Source organism: Meles meles, chromosome 1, assembly GCF_922984935.1.
Source record: "Meles meles chromosome 1, mMelMel3.1 paternal haplotype, whole genome shotgun sequence".
NCBI classification, from domain to species: Eukaryota; Metazoa; Chordata; class Mammalia; order Carnivora; family Mustelidae; genus Meles; species Meles meles.
In genome coordinates this window covers 117,182,761-117,209,001 of record NC_060066.1, presented here as the reverse complement: position 1 = coordinate 117,209,001, position 26,241 = coordinate 117,182,761, and the positions used below count along the sequence as shown (strand labels likewise).

General features: G+C 35.7%; 1 protein-coding gene across 1 annotated transcript in view; it reads left to right on the top strand.

The window, feature by feature from the left end:
• Positions 1-26,241, top strand: part of SYCP1 (synaptonemal complex protein 1) — a 145,204-nt gene that overhangs the window by 57,229 nt on the left and 61,734 nt on the right. The window contains exons 15-17 of the mRNA XM_045998046.1: positions 4,893-4,954; positions 24,095-24,199; positions 25,205-25,308. Of these exons, the coding sequence (XP_045854002.1) occupies positions 4,893-4,954; positions 24,095-24,199; positions 25,205-25,308 (271 nt within the window). The remainder of the gene's footprint in view (positions 1-4,892; positions 4,955-24,094; positions 24,200-25,204; positions 25,309-26,241) is intronic.

The window sequence follows — 26,241 nt, the reverse complement described above, 5'->3', positions numbered from 1 at the left end:
TGTGTTTCATACATATTTGTGTATTTGGGGTGAATGCTTACAGATTTGTTACTGCTGGAGATGTGTTAATGCTGATGACAAGAGGAAGCCAAAGGTATCAGTGTGGTCTGCAGAACTGGAAAAGACTTTATAGAAGAGGTAGATTTTAAAAGTAGACTTTAAGGTATAAAGAGGCTTTGGATAGTTGTAGATAATGGTGGTGGAACGTGGAAAGCATTATGTGTAGGAGAGCAGCATTAACAGTGACATAAGCACTCAACATTAGCTTATTTTCTTCTTTGGTTGAAAGTATAGTTATCAAAATTAGAATCTTGGATGATATTCTTTTCTCTTTTTTCCTCCCTTATCTTTCATTTCTAATTGGTTATCCAGTGCTGCTTTTTCCAACTTTTAATATCTAGCTCATAAAATCTAACTAATGTAACTTTATCTTTTGAATCATTCCCTTTTTCTTCATCTCCACAGACCTAGAACAGTTCTAGCCCTTATTTCTTCTTTCTTGGTTTTAAGATTTCAGCACATTCTCTTAGTCTACCAGAGGGATGCACGTTGAGTAATGTAATGGAACGCAAATTGTATTTGGCAGATTAATCATCAAACCATGCTTTGGATCACCTTCATTTATCTTCATCTTTGTTCTCCCTTGTTGTATTTAATAGGATACAAACAGAAGCTTTGCCTTATTTTCATAAACCTTTTTCTTACTGCAATAGTTCTTATACTTATTGCTTTATTTCCCTATTATGCTTTGCATTCTTCCTTGATGGCACATTCTTAGGCTTACATCTTGGTTAGAATAGCCCGCTATCAGCCTCCATCATTCCCTCAGCAGTCTCAATCATTGACTCATACTAAGACCACTTTTTTCCCTCCGCAGATAGTCTGTTCTACCTCTTATATCTTGGTATTAGGTCTGAACCACACACCTCTGACCAATACTAATTGTATTAGTTTGAGAATCAGTATTTTTGTTTCTAGTCTTGTCTCTTTTTGATTCTCTGCACTGATGCTAGTGTGTTCCTTTAAAAATACAAATCTAATTATTCTGTGTTCTAAATTTAAGAGTCATCTCATCACTTGAGTTCAAACTCTTTAAATATCACCTGTTGTTTTATTGCTCATTTAAAGAGTAAAGTAGTGCATACAAAGCAAATTAAAACCAACAGTAAACACAAAGTCTTTGTCAATTTATTCTAAGTTTTTGACTTGGTACAGTTTGCTTTGCTTCTTCATATGTCTCCTCTCTTCAATTTAATCTAATGTTGTTCTAAACAGGTTTTACTCCTGTGGTCATTTTTCTGTATCTGTACCCATGTTTGCTTTTACTTTGTTATATAACAGATTCTCTCTCTAGTGTTTTGTATTGCTTCTTATTTGATTATTAGATAACATAACTATTGAATTTATACTTAGAAGTTCATTCCTTGTTTAGCTTTGGATATTTAAGTAGGAACATTAAAGACATGGTCTTTGTGCTGATAATGAGATTTGTGTTCTATTTAGGAAGACATATAAAATAACAAATATTTAATTAAAAGTGAGGATAAGTGTTATGAAGACAATGAAAATGAAATCATGTAAGAAAATAATAGGGCCTAATGTAGATTTGGTGATAAGGCATGACTTTTAGCTGACCTCGTAAATAAGTGAGATTTAGTGAGGTAAAGGATATGAGTTGGAGAGAGCTTTTCAGTCAGAAGGAACCACATGTAGAAATGCCCTGAGTTGTGAAGGAGCTTGGTTAATTCAAGTGACTGAATGAAAGCCTATGTGACTGAATGTAAGAAGTGATATGAAAAGGGTAATAAGTATGAGCTGATAAGGACAAAATCAGGTAGGAGCAAGGAAAGGAATTTTGATTTTATGCTAACCTTGAAGGAAAACCATTAAAAAATTCAAACTATTAAGATGTTAGGATCACTGCAACTTCTGTATAGCAGATAAATTTGATGGTAGATGGGGATTGCTTATAGTGAGGAAAAAGGTAGAATTGGAGAAATTAGATTGGAAGCTATTTGAGTGGTACAGGCATGAGAGAATATCTTTTAAAAGTGGAATCATATCACACTTATGCTAGTAGCATTTGGTGAGCTCATGAATCTAAGGACATTTCGTCTGTCTTCAGCTCTGAAAATTTTTCTCCTATTTTTTCTTTTCTAGTGTCATTATTTTCTCTATGTGCTGATAGGAGGATTTTAGAAATTTTGGCTCTATCCTTTGTATTTTAAAATTTCTCAAAAAAAATTTCTCTTTTAGTTCTTTTGGGGGGATTTGGGAAATGATTTTTTTACTTCCCCCTGCTAATTCAGTCTTTATTTTGTTATTTTTAAAGTTTTAGTTGTCAAATTTTGAATTTCTAAGAGCTCTAGGTGACTGATTTCATGGATATTGTACACTGTTGGAACATACTATACTAAGCAAAATACCTACTTCTGTCTGCTTTACTAATTCCTTCTTAGATTTTATTTTAGTTCTCTTAGTTGAATTTGGTGCCTCTCTTACGGCTTTGCTTTTCTTCAGTAATTGTTGATTCTTGATTATTTACTTATCTAAATATTTGAAAATATTTTTTCACCCACATATGTTATAATCTGATTTTTCTGATTATATGGGGTGGGGTCGGGGGAGATAAAGGGTATTATAAAGAAAGGTGGGCTTGGTAGCTAATCTTTTGGGTTTAGGAAATGTCTATCTTGCTTAGAGATCATGAGCTATTTGGGGCATTGCTGCATCACTCTGCCTCCAATTCCTAAATCTTTGATTAAAATTGAGGTGCGCTGTGTGGTGGGAGGTATGGTCTAGGTGTTTCACATAGCCTTCTTTGAATTAATGTTGGTCTCCCCTCTCCTGCCAAAATTCTTTGACTTTTTGGTTTGTTCATGGTAGTCTGGTTTTATTAATGTTGTAAATATATATCTATATTTTTGTCTTTTATGAAGGGATTGGGGGTAAAAGCATGCGGAGATGTTAGGTCTCCCAACAATGGGTCCATAATTAAAGGAGTGAGACTGATACAAAGCGAAGGTCAAGCAAAGCTATATTTTGTGCCAAGCATCAAGAATCAAACCGAACGTTCGGGGCCGTACCTCTTACAAGAGAGGGCGACCTTTCTCTGTTTCACAGACTAGCTTTTAAGGGCGAAGGCGACGTGGTTGGGCCTGGCCACGCACAGGTGGCCAATGAGATTGTAACATACAGAGGAAACTCCACAGTCATGTTAGGTCACACGTAAGTGACCAATTGAATTACAGTTTACCCTATAGTAGACATTTGACCTAGCCTATCACCTTGGTTAGAATTGGCTCCCAAAAGGTGCCCAAAGGGCGGGGCCCATACTCCTTGGTAACTAGGGAGACAGTATGCATCCCCCCACTGATCGGATGTCTCCACCTGGCCTGACCCACCCTTCTATTTGGGCTGTTACCTGGGGCTGGTTTCCGGGACTTGTTTTTAAGTAAGTCCCCTGGGGGAAGGGGAGCAGGGACAGTTTAAGGGTTAAATAACAGGGTTATTTTTTAACCTTGATGGAAGGGGCTAAATAGGTCCTTACAGGAGACAGGCTCAGTCTGCTGTCTTTAATCAGTCCTTGAGTTTGAAAAAATAAAATCTTTTTACCTAAAATGAAATGTTGTGGTTAAATAAGCTTTGCTTATGACAGGTTTTTCTTTGAGGGTATGTGGTGGGATTTTATATTTTGTTGATTGTTTTCCTTAAAAATTATGGGCAATTATTATAAATTTTGTGTTTTTAATGTACAGAATCTGGGAAACTTTCAGCAAATCTCTTATATCTCCAATTATTAAAAACCCTTAACAGTAAGGAAGGACAGTGTTTCAAATAGAATAACATTTTAGGTGACAGCTAGACATCATTTGGGAATTTTGTAGGCAGTTAAAAAAAATCTAAGAAAGGAGAAAAAAGTAGGAGGTTTGAGTTGGAAATGTTCTAAAATTAATTAGCCTAATACTGAATTAATAGAAGATAGAAAAGCATTGTAGAGTGTTATTTAGCATCGAAAAAAAGAAGGGTGTCAGCACTGAAAATAGGAACAGGAGTTAGGACAGGAAATGCAAATAATGCAAAGTCTTGAAAATCCAAGGGAGAAAAGCAGAGTAGTTAATAGCATCAAATGCCAGAAAGCTCCAGAATAAAGAGGGCTGAGAATTTTACCACAAAATGGTTATTGGTGATCTCTGAGATCATAGTTTTGGTTAATGTAAAGAGGTGTAATTAATGTAATGAGATAGGCATTAGTTTTGCACGGAGCTAAAAAAGAAATGTATATACATAACAAACACAAGTTTGTCTGCAAAGCAAAGAAAGAAATTTGACAGTTGTATGAAAGGACAGACAGGTCAATCAGATATTGTTTTGTATTCAAATAGATGTTTTTAAGGGATGGGGGAATTTAAAGTTTCCTGTAAGAGAGTCCTTGTATATCGGTAACATAGCAACTAAAATCTCAGAGGAGGTAGGAATATTGAGGTCCAGAGTACAATGGTCAGAATTTGCTTGAGAAAAGTGGATCACTTCTTTTTAGTTTGGAGCAAAGATTAAGAGGTGAGATACTTAGACAGTGATACAGTAAAGGTAAAGCCACGTGCTATGTAACCTCATTCCGAATATATTTTATATAGCTCCATTGCTTAGTTTGGTTAATGAACTTGAGTTCTTTTGGTTGTGGAATTTCACTTTCTAGAAACATTACTATTAATATTTATCATTTTTGCATAGTCCCATTTAGGCGTCCTCTATGCTTTATGGTGGTTTAGTTTCATTAAACCATCTCTCGTTTTTTCCCTTTAAAATGATGGTATTCCTATTTCTTGTCTCTTCTTTCCTGTTCTTTTAATCTGATTTTTAATACCTTTTTATTCTTTTATTTATTTTAGAAGAGATGACTGTGCTTAAAAATAACAAAGAACTAGAACTTGAAGAATTGAAAAAAATCTTGGTAAGTACATAATTTCTCTTGTTAGTATAGAGCAGTTACTTTTCAAAATAATATTGAATCCACAGACTTAGACTCTCACACTATAAATGTTTTATATTAGTGTTTTCAGCTAAAATATAAAAAAATCCATTTGTTTTCGTAAAGCCACATTCTTATCATATCAAATTTAATATATTTTGAGAATTTTCTTGATGAAGGTGTTTCTGTTATTTGTGTGTTGGCAGTACATTTAAGTAAGATCAAGTATGTGTGTGATGTTACTGATTTATTGATAGTAAATTTGGTATGCTTGTGAAAACTTTGAGCCAAAAAGCTACAGTTTGGGGGAAGATATATATGTTGTGTATTCAGTAACTATGTTTAGTGTTCAGATAGAATCATGTTTAGTGAGTTTGTTAGGATAAGTTTTTTTATTTTTTAAAAGATTTTATTTATGTATTTGTCAGAGAGAGACAGAGAACACAAGCACAGGGAAAGGCAAGCAAAGAGGGAAGCAGGCTCCCTGCCGAGCAAAGAGCCTGATTCAGGACTTGATCCCAGGACCCTGGGATAATGATCTGAGCAGAAGGGAGAGGCTTAACCGACTGAGCCACCCAGGCGTCCCTAGGATAGGCTTAATTATGTTTTAATTGTTTACAACATGTGGAGCATGGACAACAAACACTTTTAAAGGACTAGGGAATAAATATTTTAGCCTTTGTAGCCTATATACAGAATGTTAATTCTCTTCTCCTCCTCCTCCTCCTATTTCCATACTTTCCCTCCCCCTTCTTGTCCTCTGCTTCTCTTTATTTTTAGCAACCTTGTAAAAATGTAAAAAATGTAAAAATTATTCTTAGGTCAAGGGCCTAAAAAAGAGACTGTAGGTTGATTTTACCTAGCAGGCTGTAGTTTGTTTATGATTACAGATATTTGATTTTGGGTTTAACCTATTGTATCTCTACCTGGTTTTGCAACTCCTAATTCTTCCATCTCTTGGGAATCATTATTTCCAAATTCTTTCTCTATTGAATTGCTTTACTTCAACTCTTGTGAATAATAATGTTTACATTGCTTTCAGATTTGATAATGCATACTTTTTTTGTTGTTGTTGTTGTTATAGTTTAAGTCTCAACTTGAATATCAGTTTAGGTAACCTCTTTTGATATTATCTATAAACCTCTCTTATCTAGTTTAGGTCTCTGTATGGCTTGTTCCTGTAGACACCTGAACTTCTCCTTTATAGCACTTAACACAAATGGAATTAATTTATTTTATGCTATAATGGTTTAAAACTTTATTCACCTTTCTGAATTCCCCTTACTTAGCACAGTAGGTGGTATATAGTAGGTCCTCAGTGAATAGTGGAATGAAGGTATACTTCCATAAGGGCTAAGAACCCATGTCCTCTTTTCCTTGTAACTTTAGTACTTGCTTAGCACAGTGACTGACACTTCATAAATATTTGTTGAATGAATGAATACTAAGCATTATTTTTACTATAAAGATTCACTCCTATGCAGATAAGGATTGGTTTAGGGTTTTGTTATATTTGGACAGCAATAGAACACAATTATCGGGGCGCATGGGTGGCTCAGTGAGTTAAGCCCCTGTCTTCTGCTCGGGTCATGATCTCAGGGTCCTGGGATTGAGCCCCACGTTGGGCTCTCTGCTCAGTGGGGAGCCTGCTTCCCCCTCCCTCTCTCTGCCTGCCTCTCTGTCTACTTGTGATCTCTGTCTCTCAAATAAATAAAGTTTAAAAAAATTAAAAAAAAACAAAATTATCTTGGTCTTTAAAACTGTCATGTTTTAATTGTTATCCAACTCTTTACTTCTTAGCTATATGACAGAGCAAATTAACTAAACTCTCGATACCTTAGTTTTCCATCTATGAAATAGGGAAAATAATTATACATATGTAATGGGGTAATTGTAAGAAATAAATAAAACAATATATTTGCCCATTTAACAAACATATTTTGAGTTTCTGTTCTGTACTCTGAGGGTACAGTTGGGAGCAAATGGCTGCATATGCTGCTTTCATGTATCTACGTCATGAAATATCACACTTAAATATAAGCAATCATTCAAAGGGAATATTAAAATGGTGACAAAGGCAATAAAGGAAGGTGCTAATAAAGGCAGTGGTATGAGGCCTTAAAGGGACTTGAACTAGTTGGTTAGGTCAGAAGAGCCTTTTTTTTTTTTTTTTTTTTAAGTAAAGCTTGAATTGAAATCCAGATTAGGAAGGGGGAAGAGCTTATCAGGTAGAGGACATATGTGTAAAGTTCCTTTGATAGGAAGGAGTATGGTAAATGTAACATGGAGTGAAAGGAGAGTGGTACAAAATGAGGCTAGAGAATTAAGGTAGTAGGAGCATAGTAATTCATGGCCTTTGGAATCCTATCAAGATGATTTTAGGGACCCCTGAGTGGCTCAGCTGATTAAGCAGCTGCCTTTGGCTCAGGTCATGATCCCAGGGTCCTGGAATTGAGTCCCACATTGGGCTTTCTGCTCAGGGGAGAGCCTGCTTCTCCCTCTCTCTCTGCCTGCTGTTCCCTCTGCTTGTGCTCTCTCACTTTGTCAAATAAATAAAATCTTAAAAAGAAAAGGTAATTTTATATTTATCTTAGGAAGAATGGGAAATTCTAAAGAATTTCAGTAGGGAGTGACTTGGTTTGCATTTTGAAAAGCTCATTTGGCTTGGAATATTGAGAAGAGTATATTAAGGTAGAAGAGTTAAGTAGACAAAGGAGAGATGATTATAGCTTAGGCTGGGAGGTGGTGGTGAGAAAAAAATGGATGGTTTTGAGAAATATTTAAGATTTAAAAATTTAAATACTTTGGATTGATCTAGGGGGATATTACCATTTGTTGAAAGATTCCTTTTTCCATTGAGTTGCTTTTGCACATTTATGAAAATCAATTGGCCATATTTGTGTGGATCTGTTTCTGGACTATTTTTGTTTTCTTGATCTATTTGTTATCAATTCACCAATATTACCAGCATCTTAATTACTATAGCTTTATGATCGATCTTAGATTTGGGTAGTTTGATTCCTCCAGCTTTATTATTAAAAAGTTTTTAGCTATTCTAGTTCCTTTATCATATAGAATTTCAGTTTGTCTGTATCTGAGAAAATCCTTCCAGAATTAAGATATAATTGTGAGATATCTATAGATCAAGTTAAGTTGAATTGCTGTAATTACTTATGTTGAGTCTTCTAACACATGAACATGGTATCAATTTGTCCATTTTTATAGATTTTCCTTGAATCTTTAATTAGCATTCTGTAGTTTTTAGTGTACAGATCGTACATGTTATATTTGTACCTAAATATTTCATTTCTTGAAGGTGTTTTAAATGTACTTAAAAGTATTTTTCCAGTTGTACATTGCTGTAGATAGGAATATGATTGCTTTATGCACTGACCTTGTATCCTGCAGTCTCATTAAAATCATTTATTAGTTCTAGGAGTTTTTTGCACGTTTCTTATCATTTTCTATGTAGAGAGTCATTTTGTCTGTGAATAAGGACAGTTGTAGTTCTTTATTTTTGTCTAACTGCACTGGATCAGACTTCTAATATGATGTCCTTGAATAGGAGTAGTGAACGTGCACATCTTTGTTTGATCTTAAGGAAAAAACATTCAGTGTTTCACCAGTAAGTATGATGTTAATTAGATGGAACTAGAGCGTATCATGCTTAGTGAAATAAGTCAATCGGAGAAAGACAACTATCATATGATCTCCCTGATATGAGGACATAGGGGTTTCTTTTGTAGAAGTGCCCTTGTATTCCTAGTATTTTTTTTTTGTGTGTATTCCTAGTTTTATGACTGTCTTTTTTGATTATAAATCTGTTGAATTTTGTCAAATGCTTTTTCTATGTCTACTGATATGATGTAGTTTTATTTTTTAGAATATTAATATGGTGTAGTACATTGATTTTCAAATATTGAACTAGCCCTGCATTCTTGGGATAAATCCCAATTGATGTGGTATATTTTTCTTTTTTCTTTATTGTTGAATTTGTTTTGTTAATATTTTGTTGAGGATTTTTAATTTAGGGTTCATGGGAAGTCTATAGTTTTCTTCAGTTGTCTTTGGTTTTGGAATTAGGCTATTCTTAACCTCAGAAAATTAGTTGAGAAGCATTTCTTTCATTTCTGTGTTCTGGAAGAGATTGTGTAGAATTAGTATTATTTCTTCCTTAAACATTTGGTAGAATTTTCTGGGTGAAATCATCTGAACTTAGAGACTCTTTTTTTGGCAAGATTGTATTTATTTATTTATTTATTAAAGATTTTATTTATTTATTTAGGAGAGAGGAAGTGAGAGAGAGAGAACACCAGCAGGGGCAGAGGGAGAAGCAGACTCCATGCTGAGCAGGGAGCCCAATGCAGGGCTGGATCCTGGGACTTCAGGATAATGACCTGAGCTGAAGGCTCTTAACTGACTGAGCCACCCATGTGCCCCTTGGCAAGATTTTAAATGATGACTCTAATGTCTTTCATTATTGTGGAACTATTCAGGTTACCTATTTTTATCTTAGATGATTTTGGTAGTTTGTAATTTTTAAGGAATCAGTCCATTGAAGTTGTCAACTTTCTGTGCATGGAGTTATATGTAGCATTACTTGGATTTTTTTTTATGTCTATGGAATTTATAGTGTTTGCCTTTACTTTCATTACTAATATTGGCGATTTGTGTCTTCTTTCTTCTTTACAGTTTTGATAGAGGTTTATTAATTCTTAAAATTTTTTTAATTTAATTTTTTAAAATTTTAATTAGTTTTTAAATTTCAGTGTTCCAGAATTCATTGTTTATGCACCACACCCAGTGCTCCAGTACAAGGTTTATTAATTTTACTGATTCTTTTCAAATAACCGGATTTCTGTTTTGTTGATTTTTCGTCTGTTTTTCTATTTCCAGTTTCATTGATTTCTTCTCTTTATAATTTCCTTCCTTCTACTTGCTTTGGGTTTATTTTGATCTTTTTCTAGATTCTTTAGATGGAAACAGATTGCTGTTCTGAGAACTTGCTTTTCCAATATGAGCATTTAGTGTTATAAATTTCCTTTAATCATCTCCTTAGCTGCATTCTACAAATTCTGTTATATTGTATATTCATTTTCATTTAGGTTAAAATATTTTCTAATTTCTCTTGATTTCCTCTTTGACCCTGGGGCTATTTAGAAGTCTGTTATTTAATTTCCCTGTGTTTGAAGATTTTCCTGTTTTATTTCTGTTATTCATTTCTAGTTTAATTCCATATGGCCAGAGAATATACTTTCTTCTTCTTTAAATTTGTTAAGAATTTAATATCTTAGTAAATGTTCCATCTGTATTTGTAAAGAATGTGTACACTGCTGTTGTAAGGTATATTGTCCTATAAATGTCAGATTCAGTTGATTGATGGTGTTTGAAAATCTTCTGTGTTATTGATTTTTTTTTTGTCCTGTTCTATTATTTACTGAGAGAGAGGTGTTAAGAGCTCCTATTTTGATTTAGTAATTGTTTATTTCTAATTATGTCAGTGCTTGCTTCACATATTTTGAATTTCTGTTATAAACCTCACATTCATACATAACTATTATATCTTCCTGACATATTGATCTTTGGTCATTATTAAATATCTTTGTTTGTCTCTGATAGTATCCTTTTTTCTTGATGAATGTTTGATTTTCATGGTGTATCTTTCAACCTGTATTAGTCTTTATATTTGTAAATACTTATATATATGGATATATGTAGCCTATATATAAATGAGTCTTTCTATGCACTATTGCTAGAATTAGTCTTTTAAATCACAAATATGATCATGTTGTATGCTGTATCAAAATTTTAAATATCTCCACATTTCCTATTGATAAAATTCAGACTCTTTAAGTATAATAAGTAGGTTTTTAAAGAAAGTTTTATATTCAGTTTAGTTAACATATAGTGTATTATTAATAGTTTCAAGGGTAGAGTTTAGTGATTCGTTAGTTGCATATAATACCCACTGCCCAATATATCAAGTGCCCTCCTTGATGCCTGTCACCCAATTACCATATCCCCATTACCCACCTCCTCTCCAGCAACCCTCAGTTTCTTTCCTAGAATTGGTTTTGATTTGTATTTCCCTGATGCCAGGTGATGTTGAACATTTTTCCTGTGTCTTTTACCCATCTGGATGTCTTCTTTGGAAAAATATCTGTTCATGTCTTCTGCCCATTTCTTGATTGGATTTTTGTTTTTTGGGTGTTGAGTTTGATAAATTCTTTATAGATTTTGGATACTAACCCTTTATCTCATCTGTCTTTTATGAATATCTTCTCCCATTCTGTAGGTTGCCTTTAGTTTTGTTGATTGTTTCCTTTGTTGTGCAAAAGCTTTTTATCCTGAAGTAGTCCTAGTAGTTCATTTTGCTTTTGTTTCCCTGGCCTCTGGAGATGTGTCTAGCAAGAAGTTGCTGCGAGCAAGACCAAAGAGATTGCTGCCTGGGTTCTCTAGGATTTTGATGGACTCCTGTCTCACATTTAGGTCTTTCATACATTATGAATTTATTTTTGTGTATGGTGTAAAAAAAAGGGTCCACTTTCATTCTTCTACATGTAGCTGTCCAATTTTCCTAGCATCCTTTGTTGAAGAGACTGTCTTTTTTTCATTGGATATTGTCTCCTGCTTTGTCAAAGATTAGTTGGCCATAGAGTTGAGGGTCCAGTTCTGGATTCTCTATTTGGACCCATTAATCTATGTGTCTGTTTTGTGCTGGTACCATACTGTCCTAATGATTGCAGCTTTGTAATATAGTTTGAAGTCTGGAATTGTGATGCTTCTTCCAGCTTTTCTTTTTCAAGATTACTTTGGCTATTTGGGGTATTTTTTGGTAATACAAATTTTAGAACTGTTTCTGAGGGTGCCTGAGTGGCTCAGTCATCTAGCATCTGCTTTTGGCTCAGGTCATGATCCCAGGGTCCTGGGGATTGCTCCCCACATCGGGCTCCCTGCTCCTCCCTCTACCTTTGCTGCTCCCCCAGCTTGTGCTCTCTCACTCTTGCTGTCAAATAAATAAATACCATCTTAAAATTTTTTTAAAGAATTGTTTGTTCCAGCTCTGTGAAAGATCCTGGTGGCATTTTGATAGGGATAGCACTGAATCTATAGATTGCTTTGGTAGCTAGACATTTTAACAATATTTGTTCATCTGGTCCATGAGTATGAAATATTTCCATTTCTTTGTGTCTTCCTCAATTTCTTTCATAAGTGTTGTATAGTTTTCAGAATATGGATCTTTTACCTCTTTTGTTAGGTTTTATTCCTCAGGTATCTTATGATTTTTGGTGCAATTGTGAATGGGATCGAGTCTTTGATTTCTCTTTCTGCTGCTTTATTGTTAGTTTGTAGAAATACAACAGACTTCTGTGCATTGATTTTATATCCTGCAACTTTGCTGAATTCCTATATCAGTTCTAGCAGGTTTTTGGTAGAGTCTTCTGGATTTTCTACATAGAATATCCTGTGGTCTGGGAAGAGTGAAAGTTTGACTTCTTCTTTGATCATTTGGATGCCTTTTATGTCTTTTTGTTGTCTGATTGCTGAGTCTAAGACTCTAGTACTGTTATACGACAGTAGTAAGAGTGGACATCCTTCTCATGTTCCTGACCTTAGGGGAAAAGTTCTGTTTTTCACCTGTTGAGGATTATTCACTGTGGGTCTTCCATGTATGGCTTTTATGGTGTTGAGGTATGTTCCCTCTATCCCTATATTGTGGAGGGTTTTTATCAAGAAAGGATGCTGTATTTTATCAGATGCTTTTTCTGTGTCTATTAAGAGGATCATATGGTTCTTATTTTTTCTTTTATTAATGTGATATATCATGTTGATGGATTTGTGGATGTTGAATATCCCCTGCAGCCCAGGAATAAATCCCACTTGGTCAGGGTGACTAATCCTTTTAATGTACTATTTAATCTTATTAACTAGTATCTTGTTGTGAATTTTGGCATCTATGTTTATAAGGGATATTTGTAATTTTCCTTTTCAGTGGGATCTTTGTGTGGTTTTGGGATCAAGGTAATACTGGTCTCATAGAATGAATTTGGAAGTTTTCCTACCATTTCTAATTTTTGGAACAGCTTCAGAAGAATAGATATTAATTCTTCTTTAAATGTTTGGTAGAATTCCACTGGGAAGCTATCTGGCCCTGGACTCAAGTTTGTTGGGAGATTTTTGTTTACTGCTTCAGTTTCCTTGCTGGTTATGGGTCTGTTCAGGTTTTCTGTCCCTGTTTCAGTTTTTGTACTTTATATGTTTCTAGGAATGCTGTTTCTTTCAGATTGCCTAATTTGTTGGCATATAATTGCTCATAGTATTCTTTTATAATTGTTTGTATTTATGTGGTGTTGGTTGTGATCTCTCCTCTTTCATTGGTGATTTTTTTTTAAAAGATTTTATTCATTTGAGAGAGAGAGAGCAACAAGCAGGGGGAGAGGCAAAGGCAGAGGGAGAATCACACTCTCTCCTGAGCTGGGAGCCTGTCCTGGGGCTTGATCCCAGGACCTGGAGATCATGACCTGAGCTGAAGGCAGCGGTTTAACCAACTGAGCCACCCAGGTGCCCCTCATTAGTGATTTTTAAAAAAAATTTGGGTTTTTTCTTTTTTTTCTTTTTCTTTTTTTCTTTTTGATAAGTCTGGTCATGGAGTTATCAAGCTTGTTAATTCTTTCAAAGAACCAATCCTAGTTTTGTTGATTTGTTCTATTTTTTAAAAAAATTCCTATGTCATTTATTTCTGCTCTAATCTTTATTATTTCTCCTCTCCTGCTGGATTTAAGCTTTATTTGCTCTTCTTTTTCCAGCTCTTTTAGGTGTAAGGTTAGGTTGTGTATTTGAGAGTTTTCTTCTTGAGGAAGGCTTGTATTGCTATATACTTCTCTCTTAGGACTGCCTTTACTGCAGCCCAAAGGTTTTGAAATGTCATGTTTTCATTTTTATTCATTTCTGTGTATTTTTTGATTCTTCTTTAATATCCTCGTTGACCCATTCATTCTTCAGTAGGATGATTTTTTAATCTCCTTATTGTTTTGGACCTTCCAAATTTTTTCTTGCAGTTCACTTCAAGATTCATAGCATTATGTTTTGAAAATACCCAGGTATGATCTTAGTCTTTGTATTGGTTGAGTCCTGATTTATGACCTAGTATGTGCTCTGTTCTGGAGAATGTTCCATGTGCACTTGAAAAGAATGTGTATTCTGCTTTAGGATGAAATGTTTTGAATATATCTGTTAGGTCCATCTGGTCCAGTGTGTTGTTCAAAGCTCTTATTTTTTTGTTGATCTTCTGCTTAGATGATCTGTCCATTACTCTAAGTGAAGTGATAAAGTTCTCTACTATTGTTATCAATGAGCTTACTCAATTTGTTATTAATTGATTTGTATATTTGGCTGCTCCCAAGTTGGGGTCATAAATATTTACGATTGTTAGATCTTCTTGTCAGATAGACCCCATTAATATAATATAGTGTCTTTCTTCATCTCTTATTAAGTCTTTGGTTTAAAATCTAGTTCATCTGATATAAGGATGGCTACTCCAGCTTTCATTTGATGTCCATTAGCATGATAAATGGTTCTCCAGCCCTCATTTTCAATCTGGAGGTGTCTTTGGGTCTAAAATGAGTCTCTTGTAAACAACGTATTGATAGGTCTTTTTTAATCCATTCTGATACCCTGTATCTTTTGTTTGGAGCATTTAGTCCATTTACATTCAGAGTAATTATTGAAAGATATGAACTCAGTGCTATTGTATTACCTGTAATATTGCTGTTCCTGTAGGTTGTCTCTGTTCCTTTCTGATCTTTCTTACTTTTAGTCTCTCTTTTTGCTCAAAGTGTCCCCTTTGGTATTTCTTGCAGGGTTGGTTTAGTGTTCATGAATTCCTTTAGTTTTTGTTTGTCTTGGGAACTTTCTTTTTCCTTCTATTCTGAATGACAGCCTTGCTGGGTAAAGTATTCTTGGCTGCATATTTTTCCCATTTAGCACATTGAATATAACCTACCAGTTCTTTCTGGCCTGCCAGGATTATGTGGACAGGTATACTGCCAGCCATGTGTGTCTACCCTTGTTTGTTAAGGACCTCTTATCCTAAGATACTTTTAGGTTTTTCTCTTAATCTTTGTAATTTGCAAGTTTCACTAAAATATGTTGAGTTGTTGACCCATTTTCGTTGATTGTGAGGGTAATTCTCTGTACCTCTTAGACCTGAATGCCTGTTTCCTTCCCCAGGTTAGGGAAGTTCTCAGCTATAATTTGTTCAAATGAACCTTGGTCCCTTTTTCCAAATTCTGCTCCTTCTGGGACTCCTATAGTATGGATATTATTTCACTTTATGGAATTGCTGAGTTCCCTAAGTTGGTCTTTGTGATCTAATAGTTTCCTTTCCCTCTTCTTTTCATCTTCATTATTTGCCATAATTTTATCTTCTGTGTCACTGATTTACTCTCCTGATTTGTTCAGTTTGGTTTTTATGTCCTCTACTTGGTACTGCATCTCAATTATAGCATTTTAAATTTTGGCCTGACTAGATTTTAGTTCTTTTATCTCTACAGTAAGAGATTCCCTGGTGTCTTCTAGGTTTCTTTCAAGCCCAGCTAGTATCTTTTATAATCATTGTCTTAAACTCTAGTTCAGACATCTTACTTATAACTGTATTGATTAAATCCCTGACTGTGAATACTACCTCCTGTTCTTTCTTTTGGGGTGAATTTCTCTGTGTCATCATTTCATTGAGGAAGTAAGAGAAGAAAGAAAGAGAAAAAGACAACAAAAACAATGATAACAACAACATCAAAACCAAAAAAACCCCGAGATCCTGGGTTTGTTTTGGTCTGCTCGTTGAAAAAAAAATCCCAAAATATTAAAGAAACACACACACACACACACACACACACACACACACACACACACACTAAAATACAACTAAAGAAAATAAAAAAATATTTTTAAGAAATTGAAAAAGAATTGAGAATTGAAAAAATAAAATAACTGGAAAAAAATATAAAAGGCTAAAGAATAAAAATACAAAGAGTGCTATATACTGTTTTCCCCATTTGCAACCCTCTATGATCTGTAACTTGGTGTGAGTTGTTGGTGCTGGTCTTCCAGGGGAGGGGCCTGTTGTGCTGATTCTCTGGTAGACTTGCCCTAGTGGAAGTGTACCTCCAGTGCACAGGGAGGCAGGGTTTGGTATCAGTTATTAGTTTTTATTATTAATATAGGACATTTATTATCAGACCTTTAATGAAATTGTTGTGATCTCATGCTTGAATAAAGAACATAAAAACTGAGTTCACACACACACACACACGCACACACATACATACTCTGTTGAGTAATAGGAGGAACTGATAGTAATTAAGTACTCATAACTAAAGAAATAATGGTTGTTTTATACTTGGTCTTTTTTACCTTCTAGAGCTATGATATCCAGTATGATAACTATTAACCAAATGTGGCATTTAAATTTAAATTAAAGTAGACCAGATTTAAAAGTCAGTACCTCAGCTCCAATAGCCACATTTGAAGTGCTTAGTTACTACCATATGTTCCTATTATGCCAGAGAGTCTAATTTTATAAGACTCATCTAAAGTGGAGGTTGACAAAATTTTTATCTAAACATCCAGTAGCAAATTTTTAGGCTTTGTGGGCCATATTAATCTCTGTTGTAACTCTTCAACTTTGTTATAAGGCAAAATGGGAATATATAATACATAAACATATTAGCTGTGTTATAGTAAACCTTTATTAAAAACAAGCAGTGGAGGGGAGGAGTCAAGATGGCGGAGAAGTAGCAGCCTGAGACTACATCAGGTAGCAGGAGATCAGCTCGATAGCTTATCTAAACATTGCAAACACCTACAAATCCAACGGGAGAGCGAAGAGAAGAAGAACAGCAACTCTAGAAACAGAAAATCAACCACTTTCTGAAAGGTAGGACTGGCGGAGAAGTGAATCTAAAACGACGGGAAGATAGACCGCGGGGGGAGGGGCCAGCTCCTGGCAAGCGGCGGAGGAACGGAGCACAAAATCAGGACTTTTAAAAGTCTGTTCCACTGAGGGACATTGCTCCAGGGGCTAAACCGGGGTGAAGCCCACGCAGGGCCAGCGTGGCCCCAGGCCCCGCAAGGTCACAGAAGGATCGGGGGTGTCAGAGTGTCGGAGAGCTCGCAGGTATTAGAACGGAGAAACCGGCTGCAAAGACAGAGCCGAGGACTGAACTCTCAGCTCGGGGTTACCTTGAACTGGTCGCGGGCTGGGTGAGCTCAGAGCGCGGCTAGAGGCTGGGGATACGGGAGTGATTGGGTGCTGTCCTCTGGGGGCGCACTGAGGAGTGGGGCCCCAGGCTCTCGGCTCCTCCGGGCCGGAGACTGGGAGGCCGCCATTTTCATTCCCGTCCTCCGGAACTCTACGGAAAGCGTTCAGGGAACAGAAGCTCCCAAAAGCGAACCCGAGCCGATTACTTAGTCCAGCCGCCAGTAAGGGCGGTGCAATCCCGCCTCGGGCAAAGACACTTGAGAGTCACTACAACAGGCCCCTCCCCCAGAAGATCAACAAAATATCCAGCCAGGACGAAGTTCATCTAACAAGGAGAAAGCAGATTCAATTCCTAAGACAGCAGAGCAATTCCAGAGGAGGAGAAAGCAAAGCACGGAACTCATGGCTTTCTCCCCATGATTCTTTAGTCTTGCGGCTACTTCAATTTTTTTTTCTTTTTTCAATTTTTTATTTTTTTTTTCTTTTTTCAATTTTTTTTCTTTTTTCTTTTTTCTTCTTCTGCTAAATTTTTTAAAAAACTTTTACCCTTTTCTTTTTTAATGTTTTTTGACTAGTTCATCTAAATATATATATTTTTTCTTTCTTTTTTATATTTTTTTATTTGTTTTATTTTTTAAATTTTTTTCTTTTTTTTTTTTTTTTTCTTTTTTTTTCAGAACCTGTTTTTTATCCCCTTCCCCCCCCCCCCCACAATTTGGGGTCTCTTCTGATTTGGTTACAGCGCATTTTTCCGGGGTCTTTGCCACCCTATTAGTAGTTTATTTGCTCCTTCATATCCTCTTATCTGGACAAAATGACAAGGCGGAAAAAATCACCACAAACAAAAGAACAAGAGACAGTACCGAAGGCTAGGGACCTAATCAACACAGACATTGGTACTATGTCAGATCAAGAGTTCAGAATGACGATTCTGAACATTCTAGCCGGGCTCGAAAAAGGCATGGAAGATATTAGAGAAACCCTCTCTGGAGATATTAAAGCCCTTTCTGGAGAAATTAAAGAACTAAAGTCTAACCAAGTTGAAATCAAAAAAGCTATTAATGAGGTGCAATCAAAAATGGAGGCTCTCACTGCTAGGATAAATGAGGCAGAAGAAAGAATTAGTGATATAGAAGACCAAATGACAGAGAATAAGGAAGCCGAGCAAAAGAGGGACAAACAGCTACTGGACCATGAGGGGAGAATTCGAGAGATAAGTGACACCATAAGACGAAACAACATTAGAATAATTGGGATTCCAGAAGAAGAAGAAACAGAGAGGGGAGCAGAGGGTCTATTGGAGAGAATCATTGGAGAGAATTTCCCTAATATGGCAAAGGGAACAAGCATTAAAATCCAGGAGATGCAGAGAACCCCCCTCAAAGTCAACAAGAATAGGTCCACACCCCGTCACCTAATAGTAAAATTGACAAGTCTTAGTGACAAAGAGAAAATCCTGAAAGCAGCCCGAGAAAAGAAATCAGTAACATACAATGGTAAAAATATTAGATTGGCGGCAGACTTATCCACAGAGACCTGGCAGGCCAGAAAGAGCTGGCATGATATATTCAGAGCACTCAACGAGAAAAACATGCAGCCAAGAATACTCTATCCAGCTAGGCTATCATTGAAAATAGAAGGAGAGATAAAAAGCTTCCAGGACAAACAAAAACTGAAAGAATTTGCAAACACCAAACCAGCTCTCCAGGAAATATTGAAAGGGGTCCTCTAAGCAAAGAGAGAGCCTAAAAGTAGTAGATCAGAAAGGTACAGAGAAAATATACAGTAACAGTCACCTTACAGGCTACTAATGGCACTAAATTCATATCTCTCAATAGTTACCCTGAATGTTAATGGGCTAAATGCCCCAATCAAAAGACACAGGGTATCAGAATGGATAAAAAAACAAAACCCATCAGTATGTTGCCTACAAGAAACTCATTTTAGACGCGAAGACACCTCCAGATTTAAAGTGAGGGGGTGGAAAACAATTTACCATGCTAATGGGCATCAGAAGAAAGCTGGGGTGGCAATCCTTATATCAGATCAATTAGATTTTAAGCCAAAGACTATAATAAGAGATGAGGAAGGACACTATATCCTACTCAAAGGGTCTGTCCAACAAGAAGATCTAACAATTTTAAATATCTATGCCCCTAACGTGGGAGCAGCCAACTATATCAACCAATTAATAACAAAATCAAAGAAACACATCAATAATAATACAATAATAGTAGGGGACTTTAACACTCCCCTCACTGAAATGGACAGATCATCCAAGCAAAAGATCAACAAGGAAATAAAGGCCTTAAATGACACACTGGACCAGATGGACATCCCAGATATATTCAGAACATTTCATCCCACAGCAACAGAATACACATTCTTCTCTAGTGCACATGGAACCTTCTCCAGAATAGATCACATCCTGGGTCACAAATCAGGTCTCAACCGGTATCAAAAGATTAGGATTATTCCCTGCATATTTTCAGACCACAATGCTCTGAAGCTAGAACTCAATCACAAGACGAAAGCTGGAAAGAACCCAAATACATGGAGACTAAACAGCATCCTTCTAAAGAATGAATGGGTCAACCAGGAAATTAAAGAAGAATTGAAAAAATTCATGGAAACAAATGATAATGAAAACACAACAGTTCAAAATCTGTGGGACACAGCAAAGGCAGTCCTGAGAGGAAAATATATAGCGGTACAAGCCTTTCTCAAGAAACAAGAAAGGTCTCAAGTACACAACCTAACCCTACGCGTAAAGGAGCTGGAGAAAGAACAAGAAAGAAACCCTAAACCCAGCAGGAGAAGAGAAATCATAAAGATCAGAGCAGAAATCAATGAAATAGAAACCAAAAAAACAATAGAAAAAATCAATGAAACTAGGAGCTGGTTCTTTGAAAGAATCAATAGGATTGATAAACCCCTGGCCAGACTCATCAAAAAGAAAAGAGAAAGGACCCAAATCAATAAAATCATGAATGAAAGAGGAGAGATCACAACTAACACCAAAGAAATACAGACAATTATAAGAACATACTATGAGCAACTCTACGCCAACAAATTGGCCAATCTGGAAGAAATGGATGCATTCCTAGAGACATATAAACTACCACAACTGAACCAGGAAGAAATAGAAAACCTGAACAGGCCCATAACCAGTAAGGAGATTGAAACAGTCATCAAAAATCTCCAAACAAACAAAAGCCCAGGGCCAGACGGCTTCCCAGGGGAATTCTACCAAACATTTAAAGAAGAACTCATTCCTATTCTCCTGAAACTGTTCCAAAAAATAGAAATGGAAGGAAAACTTCCAAACTCATTCTATGAGGCCAGCATCACCTTGATCCCAAAACCAGACAAGGATCCCACCAAAAAAGAGAACTACAGACCAATATCCTTGATGAACACAGACGCAAAAATTCTCGCCAAAATACTAGCCAATAGGATTCAACAGTACATTAAAAGGATTATTCACCACGATCAAGTGGGATTTATTCCAGGGCTGCAGGGTTGGTTCAACATCCACAAATCAATCAATGTGATAGAACACATTAATAAAAGAAAGAACAAGAACCATATGATACTCTCCATAGATGCTGAAAAAGCATTTGACAAAGTACAGCATCCCTTCCTGATCAAAACTCTTCAAAGTGTAGGGATAGAGGGCACATACCTCAATATTATCAAAGCCATCTATGAAAAACCCACCGCAAATATCATTCTCAATGGAGAAAAACTGAAAGCTTTTCCGCTAAGGTCAGGAACACGGCAGGGATGTCCATTATCACCACTGCTATTCAACATAGTACTAGAAGTCCTAGCCTCAGCAATCAGACAACAAAAAGAAATTAAAGGCATCCAAATTGGTAAAGAAGAAGTCAAACTATCCCTCTTCGCAGATGATATGATACTATATGTGGAAAACCCAAAAGACTCCACTCCAAAACTGCTAGAACTTGTACAGGAATTCAGTAAAGTGTCAGGATATAAAATCAATGCACAGAAATCAGTTGCATTTCTGTACACCAACAACAAGACTGAAGAAAGAGAAATTAAGGAGTCAATCCCATTCACAATTGTACCCAAAACTATAAGATACCTAGGAATAAACCTAACCAAAGAGACTAAGAATCTATACACAGAAAATTATAAAGTACTCATGAAAGAAATTGAGGAAGACACAAAAAAATGGAAAAATGTTCCATGCTCCTGGATTGGAAGAATAAATATTGTGAAAATGTCTATGCTACCTAAAGCAATCTACACATTTAATGCAATCCCTATCAAAATACCATCCATTTTTTTCAAAGAAATGGAACAAATAATCCTAAAATTGATATGGAACCAGAAAAGACCTCGAATAGCCAAAGGAATATTGAAAAAGAAAGCCAAAGTTGGTGGCATCACAATTCCGGACTTCAAGCTCTATTACAAAGCTGTCATCATCAAGACAGCATGGTACTGGCACAAAAACAGACACATAGACCAGTGGAACAGAATAGAGAGCCCAGAAATCGACCCTCAACTCTATGGTCAACTAATCTTCGACAAAGCAGGAAAGAATGTCCAATGGAAAAAAGACAGCCTCTTCAATAAATGGTGCTGGGAAAATTGGACAGCCACATGCAGAAAAATGAAATTGGACCACTTCCTTACACCACACACGAAAATAGACTCCAAATGGATGAAGGACCTCAATGTGAGAAAGGAATCCATCAAAATCCTTGAGGAGAACGCAGGCAGCAACCTCTTCGACCTCAGCCGCAGCAACATCTTCCTAGGAACAACGGCAAAGGCAAGGGAAGCAAGGGCGAAAATGAACTATTGGGATTTCATCAAGATCAAAAGCTTTTGCACAGCAAAGGAAACAGTTAACAAAACCAAAAGACAGCTGACAGAATGGGGGAAGATATTTGCAAACGACATATCAGATAAAGGGCTAGTCTCCAAAATCTATAAGGAACTTAGCAAACTCAACACCCAAAGAACACACAATCCAATCAAGAAATGGGCAGAGGACATGAACAGACATTTCTGCAAAGAAGACATCCAGATGGCCAACAGACACATGAAAAAGTGCTCCACGTCACTCGGCATCAGGGAAATACAAATCAAAACCACAATGAGATATCACCTCACACCAGTCAGAATGGCTAAAATTAACAAGTCAGGAAATGACAGATGCTGGCGAGGATGCGGAGAAAGGGGAACCCTCCTCCACTGTTGGTGGGAATGCAAGCTGGTGCAACCACTCTGGAAAACAGCATGGAGGTTCCTCAAAATGTTGAAAATAGAACTACCCTATGACCCAGCAATTGCACTACTGGGTATTTACCCTAAAGATACAAACATAGTGATCCGAAGGGGCACGTGTACCCGAATGTTTATAGCAGCAATGTCTACAATAGCCAGACTATGGAAAGAACCTAGATGTCCATCAACAGATGAATGGATAAAGAAGAGGTGGTATATATACACAATGGAATACTATGCAGCCATCAAAAGAAATGAAATCTTGCCATTTGCGACGACGTGGATGGAACTAGAGCGTATCATGCTTAGTGAAATAAGTCAATCGGAGAAAGACAACTATCATATGATCTCCCTGATATGAGGACATGGAGAAGCAGCATGGGAGGGTAGGGGTATAGGAGAAGAATAAATGAAACAAGATGGGATTGGGAGGGAGACAAACCATAAATGACTCTTAATCTCACAAAACAAACTGGGGGTTGCTGGGGGGAGGTGGGATTGGGAGAGGGGGAGCGGGCTATGGACATTGGGGAGGGGAGGCGAACCATAAGAGACTATGGACTCTGAAAAACAACCTGAGGGTTTTGAAGGGTCAGGGGTGGGAGGTTGGGGGAACAGGTGGTGGGTGATGGGGAGGGCACGTTTTGCATGGAGCACTGGGTGTTGTGCAAAAAGAATGAATACTGTTACGCTGAAAAAATTAATAAAAAAAAAAAAAAACAAGCAGTGGCTGGATTTGGCCTGTGGACTATAGGTTGTTCACTTTGTCTTTGTCTAGAACATTGAATTTAATTCTTGCTACCTTTTTTAAAACTATGTATTGACAAAATGAGTACATCCTGAGAGAATAAAGCAAAACCATTTCATCAGAAGAATGATATAAGAATTAGAGGTTTTAGAATAGTTAAGAGAAAAGTGAGGGAATGTTGATAACTTTCTTCAAATATTTGTTTTTGCTATCGCGTGAAAAAGGAACTAGACTTCTGTGTGACTAAGGAAAGCAGAACATTGACCATTGCATGAAAGTTACAGGGAAGCACATTTTAATAATTTTTTTTAAGATTTTATTTATTTATTTGACAGACAGAGATCACAATTAGGCAGAGAGGCAGGCAGAGAGAGAGAGGAGGAGCAGGCTCCCCGATAAGCAGAGAGCCCGATGCGGGGCTCGATCCCAGGACCCTGAGATCATGACCCGAGCAGAAGGCAGAGGCTTTAACACACTAAGCCACCCAGGCACCCCGGGAAGCACATTTTAGTACAACGTAAGGAAACAGGATTGATGGACTAGTGAGTGACTAATAAATGCTAATAAATTAGAATGATTTATGTATAAGATAAAGTTTGAACTCAGTGACCAGCATGTTTTTTTTTTTTTTTCAATGAAAACTTCAGGACTTTGTCCCTTGAATCTTCTGTCATCATATATAGTTTTGGAATTTACTTAATTATGACTTGTTTTCTCTCTCTCTCTCTCTCTTTAATTTTTTATTTAGCTAGAGAGAAACTCATAATTGTCTTTGCTCTAGTTAGGCATTTTGCTTATTTTGCATATCTATGTGCTTTGTCTGTCATGATTTGTTAATGTTCTTAAATAGGCAGAAAACCAAAAGCTTTTAGATGAAAAGAAACAATTTGAGAAGATTGCTGAAGAATTAAAAGGAGCAGAACAAGAACTAACTGGTCTTCTCCAAACCAGAGAGGTTTGTTTAAAAAAGATATTTTCTTTCCAACATTTTGTTAGTAGAATACAGATTTACAGAATAGATTGGTATTGTGAAGGATTTGCTTTGTGAAGGATTTCTTCTCATAATTCCTTCGAAGGAAGCGTTCCTGCTACATTTAATATACTAGTGATTGATTTGAAACAAATCTAGAACATCTTCATATTATGATGGAGATAAAGATCAACATTATGATATCAATAGTATACATAACGTTGTGGTTTATATAACAATCACATTTTTGATGTCTTTAGTATTTATAGATTGAATATTTCACTTTTATTAAGTTCTTTGTTTATAATAACTTTTACAGTTCTCATACTGTAATTTTAGAATATATATTTTTTTTAAAAAGGTATTTTTAAAAAAATAAAAAAGGTATTTTTTTCAGTATGTAATAGCATTACCTTGTAATTATATTTTTATAATAGTAACAACAATATAGTTGTTTTTTTTTTAAGATTTCATTTATTTGAGAGAGAAAGGTAGCATAAGCAGGGAGAGGGACAAGCAGACTTCCTGCTGAACATGGAGCTGCATGTGGGGCTCGATCATAACCCCGAGATCATGACCTGAGGTGAAGTCAGACACTTAGCTGACTGAGTCAGCCAGACGCTCCCAGAACAGATTAGTTTTTAAGATTCTACCTAATTTCATTAACTAATATATTTTTTCTTAATGGAACATTTTAATTGAGGTTAATTACCTGCTAGAGTAAAACTGATGGAAATATTTTATAAATGTAAATATAATCTTACTGGTTGAGCTTTAGAATATCAAGATGGAATTCACTTAAATTACATTTGTCATTGCTCCTTTTTCTATAATTAGAATGGTTTTGGCATTAAATCTATTATATTTTAAAATTTGACATTTTTAACCAAAATATTGTCAAATATTTGACTTGATTACAAAGTGGCCATATTTTAAACAAGAAAATTGTAAAAAAAAAAAATGTTTGCTGTGATTATACACATTTTCCAGGAAAAAGTACATGATTTGGAAATACAATTAACTGCCATTGTGACAAGTGAACAGCATTATTCCAAACAGGTTAAAGAGCTGAAAACTGAGCTTGAAAATGAGAAGTAAGTTTTTTCTCTATAAGTAAGTTATGTATTCAATTTCTTAGCTTTCTGATAGTTAATAATAAATTAGTAAGTTATATTCACTATTTATTTGGAGTTAAAGTTGTATTTTATTCCTAATTAAAGATAAAAATAATTTATTAATTTCATTGTTAATTAAATTAGCAGTGATATGTACATATCATTAACATAAAAAGAGTACATCACAAAGTTGAAAACTTACTTAGAAGATCACTATATTACTTTTCTTGGAGATAGTTAGTTCCTGATAAAAATAATCATTTGTAATTCTACCTAGTTATTTTGCTTGTTTTGTTAAATTATTTCATAGATTTGTTTTGTTGAAGTGACCAAAATACAGGTCATTGAATTTATGGGTAAAATTCATATATTAACCAAAATTCCTTTTAATAAATGGACTGGTTAGTTATTTATACTTAGTATAAATTTATATAATCTTTGATATGTTTGCTTTTTCAAACTTTCATTTTTGAATCTATTCCTTGATGGATTTCCAGTACTGGTAATTAGGAGAAAATAATAGATGCTGCTGAAATCATTTCATAGAGCCACACAGTCCCCTTCTTTCATTTAAAATTGATCCTGACTGCCACCAATAATAGCAGTAATTTCTCTTCCAGTGTAGAGCATTTGAGACCTTGTAAGAGCAGTTCAAGTGTTGTGTACAGAAGTTAAACCAAGTTTAATCTATTTTAATGAAAATATTTTATTAAAGATAGTTCATGCCTCATGACTACTTTAATCAAATCACCAGAAGTTTGGAATAGTTTCTAAGAGACAGTATACTATAGGCAAAAAAATTATATGAAGAAAATAATATATACTTCAAAATTTGTGGAAAAATATAGAGTATGAGGTATATAGGGAATATTCAAGAAAATATGACATCTTGTAAAAGAAAATATGACATCT